Source organism: Monopterus albus, unplaced genomic scaffold, assembly GCF_001952655.1.
Source record: "Monopterus albus unplaced genomic scaffold, M_albus_1.0 scaffold38.1, whole genome shotgun sequence".
Taxonomy (NCBI): Eukaryota; Metazoa; Chordata; class Actinopteri; order Synbranchiformes; family Synbranchidae; genus Monopterus; species Monopterus albus.
This window is the reverse complement of record NW_018127918.1, coordinates 1,613,646-1,636,348: the sequence shown is the minus strand read 5'-3', so window position 1 is coordinate 1,636,348 and position 22,703 is coordinate 1,613,646. Positions and strand designations below refer to the sequence as shown.

General features: G+C 40.1%; 2 protein-coding genes across 2 annotated transcripts; one reads left to right on the top strand and one right to left on the bottom strand.

The window, feature by feature from the left end:
• Positions 1 to 3,585: 3,585 nt before the first annotated feature.
• On the bottom strand, positions 3,586 to 5,263 carry gpr119 (G protein-coupled receptor 119). The gene is made up of 2 exons (XM_020598541.1): positions 4,678 to 5,263; positions 3,586 to 4,262 (listed from the first exon to the last, which is right to left on the bottom strand). Exons 1-2 carry the CDS (start codon positions 5,261 to 5,263, stop codon positions 3,586 to 3,588), a joined length of 1,263 nt encoding a protein of 420 aa, XP_020454197.1.
• Positions 5,264 to 9,380: 4,117 nt separating this feature from the next.
• slc25a14 (solute carrier family 25 member 14) lies at positions 9,381 to 21,386 on the top strand. Its single transcript, XM_020598452.1, has 8 exons — positions 9,381 to 10,060; positions 11,797 to 11,935; positions 12,442 to 12,536; positions 17,441 to 17,526; positions 17,891 to 17,986; positions 18,073 to 18,197; positions 18,386 to 18,599; positions 19,100 to 21,386. The coding sequence occupies exons 1-8, from the start codon at positions 9,880 to 9,882 to the stop codon at positions 19,139 to 19,141; spliced, it is 978 nt and encodes a 325-aa protein (XP_020454108.1). The 5' UTR covers positions 9,381 to 9,879; the 3' UTR covers positions 19,142 to 21,386.
• Positions 21,387 to 22,703: the final 1,317 nt, after the last annotated feature.

The following is a 22,703-nucleotide window of genomic DNA, read 5'->3' as shown; positions in this document are numbered from 1 at the left end:
CCCACCCCTCTCTCTCTCTTGCTTTTTCTTGTAATACAATCCAACTCAATTAGCCTCACTGGGCTTAACTACAATACAGTATACAGTATATTGTTAAAGCTTGGTTAGCTATCAGTGTATGTATTCAAATATTATCAGTTGTTCTGCCTACAGGATAAAATATAACAATAAATGACAAGTGAATGAACATGTAATCCTATAAAACCATGGCTGCAATAACAACCTTCACATTGCTGGTTTCAGGCTTTGGAACCTGGCAGCAGGGATTTGCTCCCATTCAGCCACAAAATAGAGAGGTCTGACAATGAAGTTGGGTAATAAGGTTTGATTAGCAGTTGGCGGTCCAGTTTATCCCAAAGGATCCTTGTGGGTCATTTATTTTTTTGGCAACAAACAGGGAAAGTAATTTTTATGAACCTCATTGCTAAGTGTTTGAACTGGGACACTCCTGTTGTCTACCTGTTTGTCCAATAAGTCCTCTAATCCTCCAACCTAAACAACAAGTGGATTGTCTGTTATTGTGTTTTCTGGTCTTGTATCACTGTACTTATGGTTTGGTTAGGTGTAGATAATCCCTAAAGGTTGCATTGAGATGTATTCTTACAGCCAAAAGAAAACCTGAAAGACCAAAAAACACCTGATGCAGAACTCTAATGGATGATTTAGCCAAAAATATCATTGGAAATATAAAACAAACCAGTGCTGATTGTTGGTAGAAGACAAGGTTCAGTCACAGTCTCTGGTGTCACTATCACAGGTTTCGTTAGCTCAACTATCCACCTTGACCTCCTCCCTTAGAGGTTTTGCAGTGCAACTATTTGTACCTTTGTGACTGACAATCAATCAGAGGTCTTTGTCAGCTCAATGAAATAGGTCATTTTAAGTGCAGCTGACTCACAAGATATTAATGCTATCTTGTATATCGGCCTGTTTGTGTGTCTGATTGACTGAATACTAATCACTGCTGAGAGCTTTCACATCTGTCTGTCAATACAACTGGCACTGGACAGCATGCTCTTTATTACAAAGTGCTGTGTGTTAATGTGTGTGTGCTCTCCACCAAATGAAATGTGCCACCTCTACTTCACTTTGACTGCATGTCTGTAATAAATCACATGCATGGTAATATTGCTAAGCAGAAGCAGTCAGCCACTTTCTCAGTCAAAAAATTGACTTCACTGCTTCCATCTGCTAGAGAAAACATAAAGTCCAACAGCACCACCACCAAGAGATCACACACAGTAACTACAAACAGTCAGTCCACAAACAAAGGAATAGGCAGGTTCTGAGGCAGGCACACAGTACAGTCAGAGAACAGACAAAATACCAGATCAAACTTTGAGTTAATTCACAGATGAGTCTGACACGTTAAGCAAGGGCTAGACAACTGGAGGAGCAAATGTCCGATTGAAAGGTGAAATGAAGTCCAAATGGGTAAAAACAAAACAGGGGTTGCAGGGGTGAATGCTGGAGAGTCACCAGAGACATTTTGTGGACAAACCTGGCAGGTGCTGACTGCTGGATTAGACGGTGAGTGGGTGACAGCAGAGATAGAAAGCAGGTGAGTGTGGGTGAAGCTGGGTGACGCCAGTAAATGTGTGAAAAACGAGGACAAGCTATGTCAAAGACTGAAAGCGTGACAGTTCATCAGCATCCATGGCAACAACTGTTTCTGGCATATGACTGAAAGCAGTAATTACCAGCTGCAGCTGTCCTTCATATAAAGTGGCAGTTGGGAGGAAGTGAGTTGAAAAATGGTCTTTGTATTTTACCTGCAACTAACTACTGTATAACCCACATGTATGTACTGAATTGTGTGTTTAGAAAGCAGCATTACGTGCACAAAGAGCACCTGGACTGGGATGAGCAGAACTCTTCTGATGATTACATCGAGAAACACTGCAAATCAGTCAAGGTACAGTACATGTCACTCACATCAGACAATCAGGCGCAGTCATGACTTTGAGGCGGTAACAGTAGGACATCAGAGTAACTGTCTGTCTCTCAGCGGTACAGGCAGAAGCAGAGCGAGGAAGAGAGGCAGCTGTTCGACCTGATCAGCTACATGCTTGAGCATGATGTCTGCAGACAAATCACCCTGGAGGAGGCTCATGTATACTGTACTAAACATCTACCTCAGGTAGCAATTATTATTTATTTATTTAATAAAATATTTTAAATACATTTCTTTCATTCCATCCTGATCCAACAGTCCACATAAAAAAGTCCAGTGTATTGCAGAGCAATTCTGTGTTCCCTTTAATGAATCTTAGTCCTTTCAACCCCAGTTTGTTAATAAATATTTAGCATTTTGGTTCTGTCTTACACAGTGAATTACTACTACGATTAACTTAATTAAATAATATATTATTTATATTGTTCTCACCAAAATCATCACTTTGAGTTTAGTCACTATAGCGGCCATGCTAAAGTAAATGTTAGGTCTCTAACCCCAGGAAGAAATCCCAGACATCAGCTGTTGTAACCACTTTGCTGATACAGACTAACATAAAGTGAACAATATTCAAGATTCATGCAGCTGAGGAAGTTTCCTTGACTGAGCATTTATCCAACTATAAAATATTACATGTGAATGCAGCCACTCAGATAAACAGTCTGCTTGTCTGCTATCTGAGAAGCATCACTTTAAAGCCATTAAATCACTTGGATGTAATGAAGCAGTATAAAACTAAATGAGTCTGAGAGGCAAGGCACTGAACTATTGTATAATATCCTGGGTTCCAGTCTGTCTCGTGACATTTGCTGCATTTTATCTGTGATTTGTTCTGCTTAACTTAATTTATTGTCAAAGAAGAGACATCATAGATTTAAAGCAATGATTTTTAGAAAAAAAAGATCAAACTCTTTTTTTTCCATTTTTTTTTTATTCTAATGACATTTTTCTCACCAAAATCATCACTTTGACTGTGCAGTGAGTTTTGTATTTCAATAAACTTGAAGAGTTGGTGAAGCCTCTGCAGAGACTTCTGCACCCTTTGGAGGAGGAGTTGTAGAAAATTCAACTCCTCAGAAGATGAAAATGCTTCATACTCATCCTCAGGAGATAATGTATACATATGCAAAATCTTATGACCAGTTGTCTTGTAGTTGCTGACATATTTTAGACTAGCCCAACCAGCAGAGCAACACAAAGCCACAAAACCATGTTAAAAATGAATCGTATTTTCCTTGAATGCCACATGATAATTGATATGTGATTGTCAGCATGATTTACAGAAGATAAACGGTCCAAAGACTAAACTAATAAAGTCTAAAACTTTATTAGTTGTCCTAGATCAGGCTCGAGCCTAAAGGAACTGTGATAAATTGGGCTGAGACTCATGTAGCCCTGCAGGCTACAGAATGTTTCTGCTTCAGACTAGAGTATGTGTGATGTAGTGAGATAAGCTCAAAAGTTTATATGTTTTGAACAGTGTGCATTGAAAATTTAATATTGAAAGTAATTAAATAACACATTTAATGCTTTTTTTATTTTAGGATATTCTCTAATTTACTGTGAAGTATCAATCAAGTCTGCATTTATCTACATGTTTTTATGCATTTTCTCTGGTTTTGCAGTTTCTTTTACAAACTAGTTGTAGCAGATAGTGGCACAGCGTGAGATTCATCATTAATTGGCCGCAGCAGTGAAGGGTTGAGGGTGTCTCCACCAAAAACACAGGCTTGATTCTGCACAGGTGGCTGTGGGTCACATGGTTCTGTAACACCTAATGGTCCAGCAACCAGTGCAAAGCAGGAAAACATGGCTGCTAACTGCTGCCGCACCTCCTTTTGCCAAAAGGCGTATACTAAAGGGTTGATCAGTGAGTTAGACAGTCCCAGCAGCCAGAGGTGATTCTCCAAAATATCTTTGAGTTCACAGCTTTTACACAGAATATGCACAATGCACACCACAAAGAAAGGGCACCAGAGGACTAAGAAGCAGCCCACAAGCACTGCCACTGTCCTCAGAGCCTTGACATGACTCCTATAACCGCTCCTGAGCTGCTGATGCTCGTGGTGATGCTGATAATGCTGATGGCCATAGTGTTCAGCTGTCCTGAAGCCTGCTTCCCTAACTTGGCAAATCTGCTTCTGGTGGCTGTAGGCTATCTTCAGGATGTCCAGGTAGATGTAGATGAACACAGACAGCACAGGGAAGAAGAATATGCTGAATAAGACAATGATGCCCACTTCTTGAATGACTGAGAAGAAGGCACAGAAGCCACTGTAGCCCTCTGCCTGCAGCTGCCGCACCATGACTGAGGAGCAGAAGACATGGATTGTTTCAGATTAGTCCTACTCCATACAACTGATGATCTGGTCATGTTCAGACAGGTGTACTGTTCGACAAAATGCAGCCCTTTCATTGATTTCATTAACACCACTAAATTGGCAGGAGAGAAGAAAGAACAGATTTGTCTCCACTGAACATTTTGTAGCAACACCATGTAATTTTATCTGGCAAGGCACAGCATTAGCCAATCAAATACATTTTTATCTGGCAACCACTGAAGTGGAGTTCAACATGAGTGCCACCAGTAAAATCCTCTCTGATAAACCTTTTAACACAATGAATGCATTATTCAAACTATACTTCCTGCACCCTTTTCTCCAGCACGTTTTCAACACACCATTCCACCAACAATATAGTGTTTACTTATTTTTCAGCCTCACCTGGCAAAAATCCCACAATGAGAGAGCTGATCCACAGAGCCAGCAAAGACCCGACTGCTGTCCCTTTTCCAGACAGCAGGGAGTAACGCAGCGGCATCTTGATCGCTGCATAACGGTCAAGTGAGATCAGGAACATAGACATGATGGATGCTGTGGTGGACGATGTCACAAAGGCCATCTGCATCAAACAGCGGGTCTTGCCCTGAGCAGGAGGCATGGCATTTGTGGGAGGATCAGCAGTGATGTGGCTCTGCTGGTCCTGAGTGAGATTGTTGTTGTTGTTGTTGTTGTTGTTGTTGAAGTTCTCTGTGGCCAGGCCAGTGATGGCCATGCCCACCAGGGCATCAGCCAGTGCCAGGTTGAGGACAAAGCACCAGCTCTGGCTGCATTTCTTGAGGAGGAGTTTAAGCAGAGCAGCTGCCACTAGGAGGTTGGTGGAGATGATGAGGCAGGCGGCGATGCTCAGGATCACACCTATCACCAGAGGTCTCACATCACTGTGGGTTGTCAGTTCATTAGAGTCCATGTACTCAGGAGTCCTGCTAATGGAGGGCTCAGTGTTCGCTTGTCCAGTTAAATATGACATGTTGATTAAAAAAAACAAAAGATTTTTAACTGAATTTCACAGTCTGAGCAGTTGAGACGGGCTGACACTGCTTCGATCAGAATCAATGTGTTATCAGTTACAGCTGTTGTCCATCACAACACAAAATGTGCCAATTGCAGGAAAGTGACAATCAAAAAAATGGCATTTGCACAAATGATAAAGAACAAACTACTGTATGTTAAAACTTTAAGAAAGGTTAAAACTGTGTATAAAAAAGAGCTGTCAGAATGTATACTATACATCATTTCATAATAACTTGCTCCAGCAGTTAAACATTTAACTGCACTTAAGTGGCAAAGATTTTGAGCGTCAAACCGTGATGATGAAGAATCTTGTCAGCCAACATCCTCCCGCTATATTAATCCAGTGTTTTGCAATGTTTCCACAATGACTGATGTCAAAGTTTTGAAACGTTGCCCTTAAAACATCCATTTGATCTCACTAATCTCATCTGGTCATAGCAGTGTTCTTAAAATCCCTCCAACGAATGCAGACGGACAGAAGCACTCACAGCATATCAGCAGGTCTCACTTGTCCCCTCCCCTCACATACACATAAAAGCACAAAACACATACAGTAATACCCATCTGCTGCTCATCCATTGCTGTTGCCTCAGTGAGACTGACCCTTGTTCTGCAGCCGCCTACCTGCTGCTCCCTGGAAGAAAGATCTTTATTTTTATAGCCATTTTACAGTATTTAAAAGTTGTATGTAATATTTTTAAAATAAGGCTTTATTATAGTTAGTGTAATACAAAGTAACGAACCTCACATAAGTGGCGAATAAAAAATAAATGTAAACAAATTAATGATTGTAGTACACTACTGTAATTTTGGTGAACCAATATTACTCACTTAAAATAAGTATGTTAACATTATCCATGTGACCATGTTTACATGCTCATGTTAACAATTAACTTAAAGCTTTGTTGTGCCTACATACAGCCTCACAGAGCTGCTGGCAATGCCAAGCCAGACTGTTCAGTGTTTTCACACCTTGTCATTCAGTCACACAAAAACACATCCTCAAACTTAAACACTGCAATCCCAAAAGTGCAGTTTCACCGGGTTCATTATGAGTCCACAGCACCCTGAAAGGTCCTCTCTCTCTCACCCCTCATAACCCCTCCCTCCCAACAAACCAAATTAGCTCCAAAAGACACACAATGTAGGGATGCTATTCACCCCTGCTAGACTTTTCAGGACCTTTCAAAACAAAGCCTAGGTCAGCAGTAATTGTACCCAGTGCCCAGCAGCACCCTGGGGCCAGGATCCTGTTTACACCTCTGCTAGCACCACCCTCAACTCGTTGTGACCAAGTGTTGCAACTCCACCTGGGCCTGGGATTTGGTTTGAAGGAGTTTCTGAATGTTTTGAGCCAAAGCAAGGAGTTCTCCAGGTTTAGAAGCGCAGCCTATCAGGAAACAGTTCTTCTAGGTAGGCTCATTAAGATGATGTAGATAATGCTATATGAGTGATGTCGTCAGGGTGATGTGTGCTATTCAGCGGGAGCAAGGCTTAGTTGATGCTTCACATTGTTGTTATGCATCAGTTTGGCCAGAGTTTGAGTCGTGGCAGAGGTCTTGGTGGAGTCCCTGTTTAGTGATAACTAAACTCATGAAAACAAGATCCCAAATTTATTGTAGTGTCAACCTATGTGTAATGTAATATATCTTATCTGTATTTATTACTGTATTATTTAAATACTGTGGTCTGAGGCAAATTAGGAGTAAGATGCCACACCTGAATAATGTACCAGCTGCAGTTACCAATTAAAAAGGCAAAAAGTGGTCTTAACTACAATATTTGTGTATCCACTGATAATAGATTTCCTTTTCATGCCTGGTCTGTTGTAGGCAATGTAAAAGCAGTAAAGCCAAATGCATTTGTGTTTCCATCAGACTGAAGATGTCTTTAAAGAGATGGCTGGTGTCCATGTTGTTGTGCTGTGTTTACTGCGTGGCCTCGCTCTTCTGCCTCCACCCAAACTGCAACAACTGCTCCTCTGTTGGAGCTAGGTGAGTTTGTGTGTGTCAATATATTAAAAACTGGCAAATGTTTATGAACCTTTTAGTTACAGGAACTGATATTCTAAATATAATGTACTTCAGGAAAAATTGTTTTTGATGTTCTGAGTTTTCTGTCTATTTAGTACATAGTAACCAATGCATTGACCCTAACCCAATAGTGTGCATGTCACAGTAGCACATTGCTAATCCAAAAGCAACACTTCTTGCCACTTGGTGTTCCCTCACATGTTCTGCACTTGAACACATGACATATATTTGGGATTTAGTGCATGCTGACTCACTCAAATGGCTTTATGGTAGTGCTGCTTTTATAGACCTTCACTCCCTTTTTACTTTCTGCTGCTGCTTCCCTTACATCACCCTCTCCATCCACTTATCGTTTCATCCCTTACTCTCACTTGCTTTCCCCTCCTTTAGGAATCTGGTGTCAGTCATCCAGCAGGTTTACCAGCGTGCCATTCGACTGATGCGCACCACTCTGTGACCACAGTCCTTCCTTGTTTCAACCAGTAATAAGTAACCTGTCCTGTCACTGTGGCTGCTCCGGCTTTTATCAAACATGCCTCCAGCAGTGCTTTGCCATTTAAAAAGAAAAATAAGAAACAGAGGAAGAGGAATGGTGTCACTCCACTCATCAACTGTACTGTAGAGTTCCCATCACTTCAGTATTCTCTGCACTGGACCACCTGCCCTCATATGTTCACCGCTGCATTTGTCTGATTATATTTTAGTTAAAAAAAACAAAAGTATGTCACATGATTTTTTTTACTGATAGAGGATAACATTATGAGTATTTGCATCGTGAGATGTGAACGAGGTAGAAACACCATCAATGGTTCTTTTTTTAAATGCATTTTAAGGTTTTGCTGTGAGCTTGGCTGCTCTGCTGTTTACTGCACATTCTGAAGAATGAAGCTTAAAGGCATTATAACCAGGAGGTTACTGATTAGAATTCCTGGAATAGCTAGGAGAATGTCATGTGAAGGAGCAAATTTTCTTCTCTTTATAAACAGTTACCACATCAAGCTTGCAGTAGTACTGCGCTTTAGTGGGAGTACTGTTCAGAATGAACCAAACTAAGGCCCTAAATCTGGGAAGACCTATCTAAACTAATAAGTATAATTTGATCTTCAAGAGAATATCTCAAAGGAGAGTGGACCAGAGGTCTGCAATAGACTGATTATTGACATAATATTACTTAACATCATAAATTACATATAATGATGACAGATTTACTGCAATAAAACAAAATCAGTTTTCTTAGGAAAGCATGTGTCATTTTTTTACACTCTATGTATCTAGTGTTCACCTCGTGTAGATCATAAAGTTACAAAAAAAACAGCAGGCCTGCACAAATACAAACTTTTATTTTGAAAACCCCGGTGTATCTGGCGTTATGAGGTTCCCCTCCCCATTCGTTCTCCTGTGCAAGGAACTGCCTGCATTCAAGGTGTGTGGAAATCAAACCATGTGATGATCTTAAACAAACACTTGTTATGGACAAAATAAAGGAAATATGATATTTAAGGAGAAATCCGTATTGACTGTTCTTGAGAATAGCTGATGTCTCATTAAAAATGCACATGCTGTTGCGACAGGTGTGCCTGACTGAAACTAATGCAGCAGCCTGGGAAAAAACTATCTTCATGAAGATTAACCTCCTATAAATAGGGTGGACAAAATATTAGAAACGCCTGCAAAACGACCACAAACTTAAATAAAGACATATTTGAAGCTGCTTCAATGAAAACGAAACACTATAGCTTCACTACATATGTGGGCCTGCACGTTTTAATTTTACAGTAACTTTAGTGACCATATTGACATTGCTTGATTGCAGTACATTTTATTTGAAAGTATTAACGGAAATCCTGTTTGTATTTTTTCTGGTTCGCTTGACAGCTGAATGGGTAGCTAACAGCAGGCGAGAAGTTTTCTGCTTGCACTTTACTAAAGTCAAGCCACATATATGTGCTACATCATGGAAAACGAAGTTAAATAAAAGGTCGCGCATTCTGTCGACACTGTAGGCACAAGACGTCTCGGCTGAATGTAACGGTAACTAGCTGCCAGTCGGTAACCTCGCTAACATGCGGGCTAATGATTTCCAAATGTGTTACTATAGCTTACTAGCTGTTAGCTTAGCTGGAGTCATCTACTGCTAGCTAACTATCAAAACAGTTGGGACGGCCTTCTGTGTAATAAAGGCGTTTAAAGTGCGCCGTTCTCTTAGTAAAATTTTGGTGGGAATAAGTGAGGTGATTTATACATCGTTAATGGCTCAGCGCCTGTGCTGATTGTAGCGTTAACCACAATTAACTTCATTTTATTCTCGTGACAGTTGCTGTACCCGGAATGTCACTCATAGTTTTCCCCTCCCCCACCGGCACAGCAGCCAATTGAATGACTTAAACAAAATGATTGAAGTACCTTGCTGCCAATAGCAACCTTACAAAAAATATGATGGCTCTCTTAGCAGTAATCGACACAGCGGGTGTCTTTTCCGGCGCAGACTGGGATGCTGATGCTGAGGATCCTCGTTCATCTGTAGAATCACTGTATCTAAATGTTTCTCGACATGTTCTATTGTCTAAAGTTGCAGCACTGTGTTGACCTCTGTTTGGGCAGCCTACTCTTGTTTTTAGCGGGGCTGCAGCAGGTGGAAGCAGCCGCCGCCACGGAAATGGCCAACTTGAACTGGAAGCCGTTCATCTATGGAGGGATGGCCTCGATTGTCGCAGAATTCGGTACGTGATGCACCAATACACGCAGACGCTGGCAGTCATGTATGTTATTGGATTTATATGCGATTATGACGCATTATAGTAATAGATATTTCACGCAAATACTCTTTTGAATTATCAGAAGTGATAGGTATAGGAAAATTCTGCACCAAAATCTGCTGAGTTATGGTAGCATTTGCTTCAAAAGGGGAATGATGCATCCTACCTTATTAAGTATCAAAGCTTTGTGGCAGTCATTATAATAATAAGTTAGAGTTTAGTCAGGTTGTTGGTACACAGATGTCATCATTACATTTGAGCCACAGAGTAAGGCACTAGTGTTTAAAAGAAAAATAAAATGCAGAACCCGTTTTCCAAGTTGCAGCTCTTTTTCCTAATTAATGATCTGAGCCAAAATTGAAAAGTTTTACTTTAGGTAATTTTTATGTATTGATGTTGCTTTTAATTATGTTCTTATATTTTTGTGTATTGTAAAACATAGAAGGAAATAGTGACAACTGGAGAGGGTCTTGGTCCATGTCCCATAATCCTAACTTTCTGGAACAAAGCATTAGGTGAATCCCAATTCCATGACTTTATTGCTCCTCCATCCTTGCTCTACCTGGAAGTCATTCCAATCCATCATGATGAAGGATGTCTTAAAGCTCTTATTTCTGGAGCCAGGGGGCCACCTGGAGGAGCTAAAACTGATGATAGAGAAGTGCATCTGCCATGCAAGTCTGTTACAGATTGACACACCCCTTTATTCACATGAAGGAGGAATTGTCATCTCATATCAGTTAAAACGTGTTTCCTTGGTTCCTCTGTCCTTACAGCATTTCTTTCTGTCTTACCTGGGCCGACTAAGACACAAAGAAAAGGTGCAATGAGGGAAATGTGGATGCAATCAGGGGAATTGGGATTCACCTATGGTGACACAGTAGATGTGGATGGGGCTGGACCTCCATCTCTGCCTTCATGTGGCCTGCAGCCAGTCCTATTTGGGGAAAAATCTTTAAAATGTATCACATTAAAAGTACCCTTACTTGCCTTTCTTCCATTATATTACTAGCATTGTCATTGTCAGCATCCTCATTGTTATATTTATCATCGCTACCTACCTCATCGGTCAGTCTCATACTCTATACATGGTCCATCTAACAGTACAACACATATACCCACAGTGTCTTCAGAAATCATTCAGACCCCTTTTTGCACATTTTAATGTATTATAGATTTCATTTGATCAATTTGATTGAATTGCCATTTTGCTCATTAATCTAGACTCAGTAACCCATAATGAAGTGAAAATACATCTTTACTACATATGTTGGCAAATATATTAAAAATCTAAACTAAAATTTCCAAAAGTTTAGAGGTCCTTTTGGCAGCAGTTACACTTTCTAGTCTTCTTGGGCAAGTTCCCACAAGCTTTGCATATTTGGGCATTTGATCCAAATATTATTCACATATCCTCTCAAGCTTGGTTAGACTGGATGGGAAGTACCTGCTAACTGCCATCCTCACAGATGTTGTAAGGGGTTTAAGTCTGGCCTTTGACTGGTCCTGAAGACCTTCTAAAGACCTTATCTCCCTCTGTGCCTTGAAAGTTACAAGGCACAGTATGCCTGCAATATAACTTCCTTTATACCTAACATCATCATCTTCAACACTGCTTTGTCTCTAATACCATAATTTTCTGTTTTCAGTTCATTTTTATTTTAATCATTCTTCTTTTTCTTCATATTTTTCATCCTCAGGGACATTTCCCATTGACCTAACTAAGACCCGGCTACAGGTCCAAGGTCAGTCTCAGTACACAGAGGTGCGCTACAGAGGCATGTTCCATGCCCTCTTCAGGATCGGCAAAGAAGAGGGTATCCGTGCACTATACTCTGGGTATGGATCCACTTTTAAAGGCATGCAGTACACAACACATTCTGTGTATACCCACAGTATTTTATTATATTTAATTTTTTGTCAGCCAATGTACATTACAATAGAAGGTATCCCCAGCCCCTGTTAGTTTATTGTCTTCTTCTCCTCATATTGGTGGGCCAAGTAGCAATTAGTGCAATGCCTCCCTCTGTGGATGGGGGGGAATGCCCACTTCAATGGTGACCGCAAATGTATTCCATTTGAAACTAGGTATAAATGAGCTTGTCTTTTGACTTTTAAAGTAATGAGTGTGATTCAGGTGTTTTGTGTCCACAGTTACTACGATTCTTCTCTACATTTGAGTAATACATAATAATTCTGAATTTTGCACTCCTTTGTGAAATTTTGTTGAATTGCATCCTAAGCCAAATGGAAAATATTTGGTGAGGAAAGTAACTGATAAGCAACTCATCTTCAGTTTATTCACAGGGTAAAGGTTAATAAGCATATTTTACTTCTCCTCTCAGGATTTCCCCTGCTCTTTTGAGACAGGCTTCTTACGGGACAATCAAAATTGGAACCTACAACTCCCTGAAGAGGCTGTTTGTCACTCGTCCAGAAGGTGGGTGTGACCCCTAAAATCCTGTGTTCTGCCTTTCTGTCAACCACCCTTATAAACTCTTTCATCTTAAGGGTCTAAACATGGTCTGCACACAGAGGAGGAGGCTAGCTTTTCAATCCATCCACAGGCTTCAGTTTGTTAATGCCATAACTGCAATCTTCAAAACATGTTTGACTACAAGATATTAGTCTGGAAAAACATTGATAGACAATCATTTGAGCGTGACAACTGTCCAGACAGTCAGCTATGGGAGGTGGATTGAGTGATGTTGACAACAAGTACCACTGTATATAAACATTTAGATTCATATTTGCATTGTGGCTCTGACTTGTTTAAGGGCCGATGTAAAGTACTGTATAGTTGGTCTCTTAGCATTATAAGCTCAGGCCAAAATCATAGTGAGCCCTCCAGGACTACAATGAATAAAAATCTTTAAAGCCACCTTGGTTTTCAGATGATAAAAAAAAAACTCTTAACTACTGACTGGCGAGAGCAAACCACCTTACCAGCAACAATAATAAGCCACTAGTGGCAGCACCTGGTTTTCTTAAATTTGCATTTTGGCCGATTGACTGATAGCATATCCAGAGTGAAGTGGAGAAAGAGTATGGTCTTAATATTTTACAGTCCCTTGACAAGTAGCCTTTAGTACAGTGTAGAAAAAGAACTCTCAAATGCAACACACCTTTGATTGAAGGTGGAAGATAAGTTGCTATGTAATTCCTTAACAAGTTGACATAATTAACCCTTCCGCGAGATGATGAATGAAATCCTGACATGCCTTTTAATGTGCAAAAAAAAAAAATTAAAAATCATCAAAACATGCATATGACCATTAAGATAATTCTGTGGCTTCATGGAGTAAAGAGCTACTCATCAAAATGGGCTCGAGCATGGCCCAAGCTTTAGTCATATGGTATACTTTTCTTGTGCATCTGAAGTATTTTAAATATGTTGTATTTATAGAACACCAAACCAACTCAGCGAGACACCAGAGCAGTGTGTCTGTTGGTTTCATGTTGTAGTGTGGAATAGCAAAAGGAAGTCAAGCATTTCACTTCAGCCTAAATGTATTTTCTGAAATTGATGTTAAATCCTTTTGGCCTTCAACAAATATTTGCAGAATAAGCATTAAATGTTTGCCAGGCAAGCGAACCAGGACATTTGTTTGAGGCTGTGCTTATGTTGCATTCTGCTTCTTCTTGTATTCCATTTCTTTTCATTGGGCTCCAAGCAGCTTTCATGCCTCAAACAATACAAACCCTTTGGAGGCCTGTGGGCTCAGATACATGCACACCAATTTACCCTGGTGATATTGGTGCAGTGACACTTGTCTTTACCAGCAGATGTTCATTATTTAGAATATTGGTCCAAGTATTGAAGTAATGGAGATTTGCAATAATGTTTTCAGAGATGTGAATACCAGCAGACCAAGCTGTCTCTGTCATGTTCTCTTTCCGTTTCATCATCGGATTCCGATTGCATCAGCACTGAGGTTTCCTGCTGTTTTGAATATTCGGATACCAAATTGAAAACCGATTACCTACCCAAACAACAAATATTGGAGTTGTCGAATATTTAGGTCCAGCTCTAGATGTGTCATGACATCCTGCCTGGAAACGGCGTGTTCACCTGCCAGCACTAATTTGCAAGCTGAACATGAAACAAAGAGCCTCTAGGAGAGGTGAGGGGAGCAACGGGATGGTTGAGAGTGTGTATCGGGTTACATTCACACTACAGCTGCAGGTGCACTGATGTGCTTTTCATCCTCCTCTCTGATATAGATCTGGTATTTTATACATTTTCCAAAGAACAAAATCATATTCATTTCATTGACAAAGCAGTGAACAAATCTTTCCTTATTGAAGACGATGTTCAGGGAGACCTCTCAGAACAGTTAAGACCTTGTAGCATGACTGGAATGTGTGCAAAGGTAAGCATTAAGAAAATGTCAGAGATTGAGGGGGACCAAGTAGATTTAATTAAAGTACATTTTTGTTAAATGAAAACTAAAAATATTAATTGGTAAGTCATACAATAGAACATTCACCTGAAACTACTGTCAAAATAACTTATAATACATGAGTATTTTCTGCTTATCTTCAGGCTTTGGACTGTAGTTAGGCAAAACAAGGCATTTAAAGATGCCACCCTTGGCACAAAACGACCACAAAATGATTAATCAGCTAATTGAGAAAATAATAAGCAGACTAACTAATTGTAGATTCATATGAGATGTTTAATTCCCATGAATATTAGCTATATAATCGGTGATGTGTGCAGGTGCATCAGTTTCTGTTTTGTAAATCATGCACTTGTTCTCTTACAGCCTTTAGATTTACTGTGTGCACCACATGGCCCAAAAAGGGGACGCACAGGCACCTCACATAGCAAAAGAAAGGGTTGTGCTGTCAGGAGCTCCATCAATCACTTCATCCTCTGTGTTGACACATACACAAAGTCACTTCAGTTATCAGCCAAAATGGGTTTGCGCTACATTTATCAGTGATTGGCTGGCGCCAGCATGATTCTTATGCTCATAGGAAATTTGTGCCTACAGGCTCTATCTCTTCCTCTATTACCTCTCTGTCTGTGTTATCATTTCTCATTTTTCCTTTCCCATTAATTGGTTCCTTCTGTATCTGTCACTGCTTTTCACTGCTGCTCTTCAGCAACCACACCCTTTTTTTCTTTGTTCTTTCTCTCTCAAGTTGCTTTTTCCTCTTCTCGTGTTCTCTTTTCCTCCATCCCTCTCAATATTTTATGGCCAGATAGTGTGCATAACATAGACAATATGAATAATAGAGTAGATCACAGTAAAAGAACAGAACTTGGTTATGGGGAAGGAAAGGGGAAATAGTTTTGTATTGTTTGCATTTCCGTCATTTGTGAGGATTTTCCTTGAAGGAAATTTGCTTTGCTTAAAACTCAGGACATGCTTAGCTTAGCTTAGCAGAAAGACCAGAGACAAGTGGGGGTCAGCTAGCCTGTCACTGTCTCTCGGTTAAGCAGCAACAGTTTATCCATTCACCTGGTACTTCTATGCAGCATCTCTGACTATAGTGCACGTTGCTAGACACAACAGTGAGAGTGGATTTTGGTCTCCATGTAGACAGGGAGATAAAAAAATAAATCCTTAAACTTTGGATAGAGTCCAGTTAGCCATTTCCCCCCTGCTTCCAGTCTGTGTCCTCCAGCTCTGTACTTAACTCTGTGCTTAACACAGACATGAGAGGACTCACATTCAGTGTGTATTGCATCTGTCTGCCTCTCACAAAGACAACAGTGGGAGTGCCAGAAAAGGCTATTCGGGCCCTTATCCCACACACAGATGTCTCAGAAAACAGTTCCCACTCTGCATAACTGGACAATGACACAGACAAGTCCCCATAAGCTAAAATAGACAGTTACATGAGCTTGAATTCATACATCACATCGATCTGTTTTCTGAATAAAATTTCCAATAGGCTACAGAAACGTTGCAATGAAAAAATGTAATACCACCATTAAACTTACAAAATAGGATGTCACTTGCATAGTTTTTTGCATTTTAAGCATACAATTTACCAATTCATACACATTAAAATAAAATTACAGGAATTCAATGCAGACTCTTGTATATGTTACCTTTGCTGTTTATTAGCATGGCTGTACTGTACATATCAAATGAGATCAACTAAGTATTTACTGCTATGCTATACTAATTCAAGTCTTGTAGTTGTATTCTGTTAATGTTAAGTTCTTTGCCATGCAGTTTAAAGATAAGTTTAGAGGTAACTGTGATTATTATGGACAGATTATTTACTACGCATTAAATCCTGTTGTGTTTTCTTCTGCATGCAATGTGTCAGCACCAGTAAACCAGGGTAAATGTCTTGTGCAATAAGTGTACTTATTAAAATAATATTGATTCTCAGTCTAAAGAGAAAAGGGTGATTTGAAGGAAAGGGGTGCAGGGTGGAAGACTAGTGAGCAGATAAGGTTTTGTTGTTGACTCGCTTTCTTTATTGTTCGTTTTGCCAAAATACTAAGCACTCCTTTTTGTTTGTGTTGATTGTTTGCCTTTCCACTCTGCATGCCCTGTGCCACATTGGTGCCACTGTGTTTTGAATGCTTGTTTTGATGCAGGCTTGGGTTTGCACTGTGGTTGTGGTGGGATCGAACACCCCTTCCTCTGCCCAAAAAATGAGCAGCGCGAGGAACGCCACTCTATCTGTTGGTCAGATTGATCAAGGATTACTGTAACTATTGTTCTAAACTCACATTTTTACTTTGTCTCCTTTACCTTTTTCTTCTTATTCAACTCTAAATATTATACTGGGTCACTACTAATGAGATCTGCCACTTTCTAACACTGACAAACTCTGCTGCGGCTAATGGCTAACAATGGTTACTGTTTACTGAAAGCCTATGTGTAGCAGTAGTCAAATAATTCTGTGTTTGTTTTGATCTGCTTGCAGCGCCAGGCAGGTGGAGTTCATACACAAGAGAAAGTGTGAGACTTTTTGAAGGGTCAACAAGTCTAACTTTGTGGTCAACCACTTAAGTATGTTGATCATGATACAGTTAACTCCACCCATGTGGTGCTCCAAGTGGATTGATGCAAATATGAACACTTGTATGCTAATAAAATTAAATTATAGCCTACATAACCATTTCTGATTGCTGACAGTGCTTATCTAGGACTTAAATACAGTGTAGTTGTATGAGGCTATAGACAAAAGATGCCCTTGCTGAAAATGATTTCTTGTGTGTAAGTTAATATTTTCTTTATCTTTTTCTGATTTTCTCTGAGGTAATAGAAATTTAAAATGTCTTTGTGCTTTGCTAGAATCACATAGGTGTTTTCGGTTGCTTTGTGTTGCAAGTGTGAATAAACAGTCTTTTTGCCTCTTTCCTGACAGATGAGACCATGGTCATCAATGTCTTCTGTGGTGTCGTGTCTGGAGTCCTGTCCTCCTCTCTGGCCAACCCCACTGATGTCCTTAAGGTGATTCTTAATGCTGGGGACAAGGCTTAGACCAAAATACTGTATCTCTTTGCAAATATATCAAGGCAATGTGTAGTTAATCCTTTACCTTGTAATATGGTCCTTGATTTACAGCAGTGTAATGTGGAAATCATTAATAAATTAACAGGAAAGTAATGGATGATTGTCTATAAAATCGGTTGTTGAAGGTCACTGATGAAGTGAAAACTCGCTCACTCAGAATATGAAGATGAAATTGTTAAGAATTAAGATGTCATGTTGGAATAATCCATAGTGTCTCTGGTAAAAATGAATCTTTATAAAGTACTCCACTGTGAATTGAGAGAAAAGGGGTTTGTTTGAACATTTTTTGTCTTTGTTCCAGATTCGAATGCAGGCACAGGGCAGCCTGCTCCAAGGCAGCATGATGTCCAACTTCATCAACATCTACCAGACAGAGGGCACCAGAGGGCTGTGGAGAGTGAGTGTTGACTCGGCTCTGTTCACCAAGTTGTATTGTAATGGTGTTGAAATCAGATTAATTTTGTTAATCCTCTTCTTCTTCAGGGTGTCATTCCCACAGCACAGCGAGCAGCCATTGTCGTTGGGGTGGAACTTCCTGTTTATGACATAACAAAGAAGCACCTCCTTCGCTCTGGCCTCATGGGAGACACCATTTTGGCACATTTCATGCAAGTATTTATTCCCAGACATATTTTTCAGGTCAAGGGTGGTCATCCATTATGATAGCGCTTCAGGCTGGTTATACTGTGTTGCAGTACAGTGCATTAAACCAGTAGATAGTTTTTTTTATTAAGGGGTGGCAATTTGAATGAAATTCCACAAGTTTGTTAACCTTGTTTTGTGTACACATGTGCAGTTCAAGTTTCACGTGTGGCTTGGCGGGAGCGCTGGCCTCTAACCCTGTAGACGTTGTCCGGACCCGTATGATGAATCAGCGCGTTCTGTCAGGAAGCCCCATATACAAAGGAACACTGGATGGATTGATGCAGACGTGGAAGAACGAAGGCTTCTTCGCTCTATATAAGGGATTCTGGCCTAATTGGCTACGACTGGGACCTTGGAACATCATTGTATCCTTTTAAAACCTACAGTTACCAATTTATAGATGGGGAAAATACAAACTTTTGATCATTTCTGGTTCTTGGAGAAAAATGGATTATTATGTCAGTATTGTATGTCACAATCAGCCTGAAGTAACACATTGCTTCATAACACAATATAGTAATGTGATAGCTTTTGTCTCTTTTACATGCATAATGGATATTTTTGTCAGCTTGTTTATTGTCTTACCAGGAGGTAACACTAGATGTTAGTTTGATATCAGCTCGGCTGTCTTGACAGCCTGGCCTGGTTTGACACACAGGAGAATTTGGGTGAGAAGGTTAGCCTCTACCAACAGAGGAGAACTTCTGGTCACTCCTAAGAAGTTATTTAAATGTTGTATGTTCTTAGAGGCTTGCTAACATTAGCCACAGTCACATCTGTGGTCTTTCTTAGCCAGTCCACAAAGCAGCTCCTGGCTGTATATAGTTGTAATACGTTTTGTCAAGTTTTCCTTAATATGCTTCAGTTCTTCATCACCTTCGAGCAGCTGAAGAAGCTCCCATTTTAACACGAGCAGGAAATGGGACTTTGCTAGACTGTGTCGGAGATAACTGGGGTGTGAGCGCTGCAGCACCTGGAGTTTTGGCACCAGTACATTCACACTCCCCCTTTAAATACAGTATCAGTAATACAGCACACATCATCACCTGCACATGTTCATCCAAATGTTATACAGATTTTTTTTTTTTTATATAAGAAAGTTTTTATTTATTGTCACTGGTTCTGTTTTCATGCTGTTTTAAAGACTGGTACATTGATAATTACTTTGACACTGCCTAGGCAGCTAAATGTTTGGTTGTAGCTGAAGACAAAGTAGTGAAGGCTAGGTTTCTTTCCTTCAGCTAATGGGAAAGACAGTTTAGAGCTGTGGTTTGGCTGAATGTTGGCTTTTTTTTAAACAATTGTTACATCAGGATTACTGCACAGGTCAGAAAAAAACATTAGAAATGAATTTATTAATAAGCCTACGCACTTGATGATGTCAGTTCAGACATATGACTATACAGTTTGTGGGGGGGGGGCAAGAAAAGAATATGAAATTTGAAAGTGAGCAGTTTTTATGGCATAGGCACTGCATGAACTGTGCCTAGAACATAACCGATTTCAATGTCAAATGTTCAGGAATTGCTTGGAAGAGTTGTAGAAATGATAAAGTGACTGTTACAAGTAGTTCATGTACTGACAGCCAACAGTGCAATATGCTTGACCACTGGGTTCACAGTGAAAGAATGGAGGAAATAATGCTCAGCAGTACTCCAGAAAGTTCAGCTTTGCGTCCACTAGGCCTTCACTAGGCCTCAGGAATTCTTCATGCGGTTTTAATTACACTCAATACATAAACTTCAGAATGAAGTTGTACTTGAAACTGTCCAAAATCTGAACCAAAACCCCTAAAAAAACAAAAAGTAGGCGCTCTTTTGTCTTATTCATTCAGAACCAAAACAGTTTTTTGTTTTCTTTTTTGAAACATTGACTCCAGATTAGCTGTAGAAACCTTTACCTCCAGTCAGCTGCAGGATTAGGTGATGAGCTGTGAGCAGACCTTGCTGCCATAATGATCCAGAACTGTACAGACTGATTCACATGCAGGTGTGGATGTATTTTATCTTCAGTATGTCCAGATGTACATATGCCTCGTTCCTGTTTTTTTTCCTTTCACCGTTGTGTCCCAGGTTTCATGTAAAGTCAAGAAATTAATGAAAAACAGGCAGCTTGTGTGGATTGAGTGTGTAAAAGAAGGCCTTTGTGCCAAATGCATTTCTACCAACTGGGTGAAACTTATTTACAGATAATACTTTAAGGAAGTTTTGTTTACAGCTGCTCTGGGTCCCTGTAAACTTTGGTTTGCAGGAGAAAGTCAGTGGAGTTGGAATAGATGACTTGTCTGAAACATATTTGAATTTTGTGACACATTCTCTAAATTCGATCCATGTAAAACAGATTTTAATAACTTGTTTTTATTCTGTAGCTATAAAAGATGATCTCCACAGTGATGCTGCAAAATTTTGGCAATAGAAAATTTCCTTCCTTCGATTTGCACAGCACTGGAGTGTAGCCTCCACCCTAGCCGACCTTTCTCTTTGATCCATCTGCATCACTGAACATGTTTTTAATATCAAATGTTACATTTTGAAATTAATTTTAGTACCTTTGTTGAGCTGACAGCTTTAAATTTCTCAACACTGGTCATCCCGATCACGGTCCCTCACAGAAGCAACAAACAGTGCTTTAAATTGCTGAGATTAGTCACACGATTTTTGTTGTCACTTGCCATAACACTCCCCCATTTTTTTAAGGCAAATGTTTTTCTCTGCCTGCCTTTAGGTCAGTAAAGTCTCTGCTTAAGTTACAGTAGTATCACAGCATACAGTACAGTACTGCAGTGAAAACGGATTTGTTATATGGACTGAAATGTTCTCTCAAACATTTTGGTCTCATCTAGTTGCATTGAGCAGATGGAGCAAATTAAGATACAGAAAAATCTCAATTGTTTATCAAGCTGGTTATAAAAGTAGTTTTTATGCTAACCAGCAACTTGCTTAATGTGTTCCTTGCACATTGTTGCTTTATTTTTTCTCCACCTTCATTGTGTATGCATGTGTGAGAAATGTATGTGACATCTGTTAAGTCCACACTTGATTCATAGCAGGGTGTATTCACTTTAATGTTACATGAACTGTCAATGTCTAATCATTTGAAATATTCCTGCAGTTTATGTTGATCCGATTTGCCATTTAAATGATTCATCTATTTACTTGCACAGAACTGACTTGGTCAAACCTCAGGTGGTTTATGAGCCACAGACATGCTCCAAATACAGTGGTGTGACAAAGTGTTTGCCCCCTTACTGATTTCTTATCTTTTTGCATGTTTGTCACACTGTAATGTTTCAGATCATCAAACAAATTTAAATATTAGTCAACGATAACACAAGTAAACACATCATGCAGTTTTTAAATGAAGGTTTTTATTATTAAGGGAAAACAAAATCCAAAACTATATAGCCCTGTGTGAACAAGTGTTTGCCCCCCTGTCACAACACTGGTTTATCGCACCTGAGTTCAATTTCTCTAGCCACACCCAGGCCTGATTACTGCCACACCTGTTCGCAATCAAGAAATCACTTAAATAGGACCTGCCTGACAAAGTGAAGTAGACCAAAAGATCCTCAAAAGCTAGACATCATGCCGAGATCCAAAGAAATTCAAAACCAAATGAGAAAGAGAATAATTGAGCTCTATCAGTTTGGAAAAGGTTATAAAGCCATTTCTAAAGCTTTGGGACTGCAGCGAACCACAGTGAGAGCCATTATCCACAAATGGCGAAAACATGGAACAGTGGAGAACCTTCCCAGGAGTGGCCGGCCGACCAAAATTACCCCAAGAGCGCAGCGACAACTCATCCAAGAGGTCACAAAAGACCCCACAACAACATCCAAAGAACTGCAGGCCTCACTTGCCTCAGTTAAGGTGAGTGTTCATGACTCCACCATAAGAAAGAGACTGGGCAAAAATGGTTTGCATGGCAGAGTTCCAAGACGAAAACCACTGCTGAGCAAAAAGAACATAAAGGCTCGTCTCAGTTTTGCCAGAAAACATCTTGATGATCCCCAAGACTTTTGGGATAATACTCTGTGGACAGACGAGACAAAAGTTGAACTTTTTGGAAGGTGTGTGTCCCATTATGTGTGGCGTATATGTAACACCGCATTTCAGAAAAAGAACATCATACCAACAGTAAAATATGGTGGTGGTAGTGTGATGGTCTGGGGCTGTTTTGCTGCTTCAGGCCCTGGAAGACATGCTGTGATAAGTGGAACCATGAATTCTGCTGTGTACCAAAATATCCTGAAGGAGAATGTCCGGCCATCCGTTTGTGACCTCAAGCTGAAGCGAACTTGGGTTCTGCAGCAGGACAATGATCCAAAGCACACCAGCAAGTCCACTTCTGAATGGCTGAAGAAAAACAAAATGAAGACTTTGGAGTGGCCTAGTCAAAGTCCTGACCTGAATCCAATTGAGATGCTGTGGCATGACCTTAAAAAGGCAGTTCATGCCCGAAAACCTTCC

Coding starts and splice junctions, on each gene's coding strand:
- gpr119 (XM_020598541.1), bottom strand. CDS start 5,263: ATGTCATATTTAACTGGACAAGCGAACACTGAGCCCTCCATTAGCAGG. Junction 4,263..4,677: donor CATTGTGGGATTTTTGCCAG/GTGAGGCTGAAA, acceptor TCTGCTCCTCAG/TCATGGTGCGGCAGCTGCAG.
- slc25a14 (XM_020598452.1), top strand. CDS start 9,880: ATGTTTCTCGACATGTTCTATTGTCTAAAGTTGCAGCACTGTGTTGAC. Junction 11,936..12,441: donor ATCCGTGCACTATACTCTGG/GTATGGATCCAC, acceptor TTCTCCTCTCAG/GATTTCCCCTGCTCTTTTGA. Junction 12,537..17,440: donor GTTTGTCACTCGTCCAGAAG/GTGGGTGTGACC, acceptor CTTTCCTGACAG/ATGAGACCATGGTCATCAAT.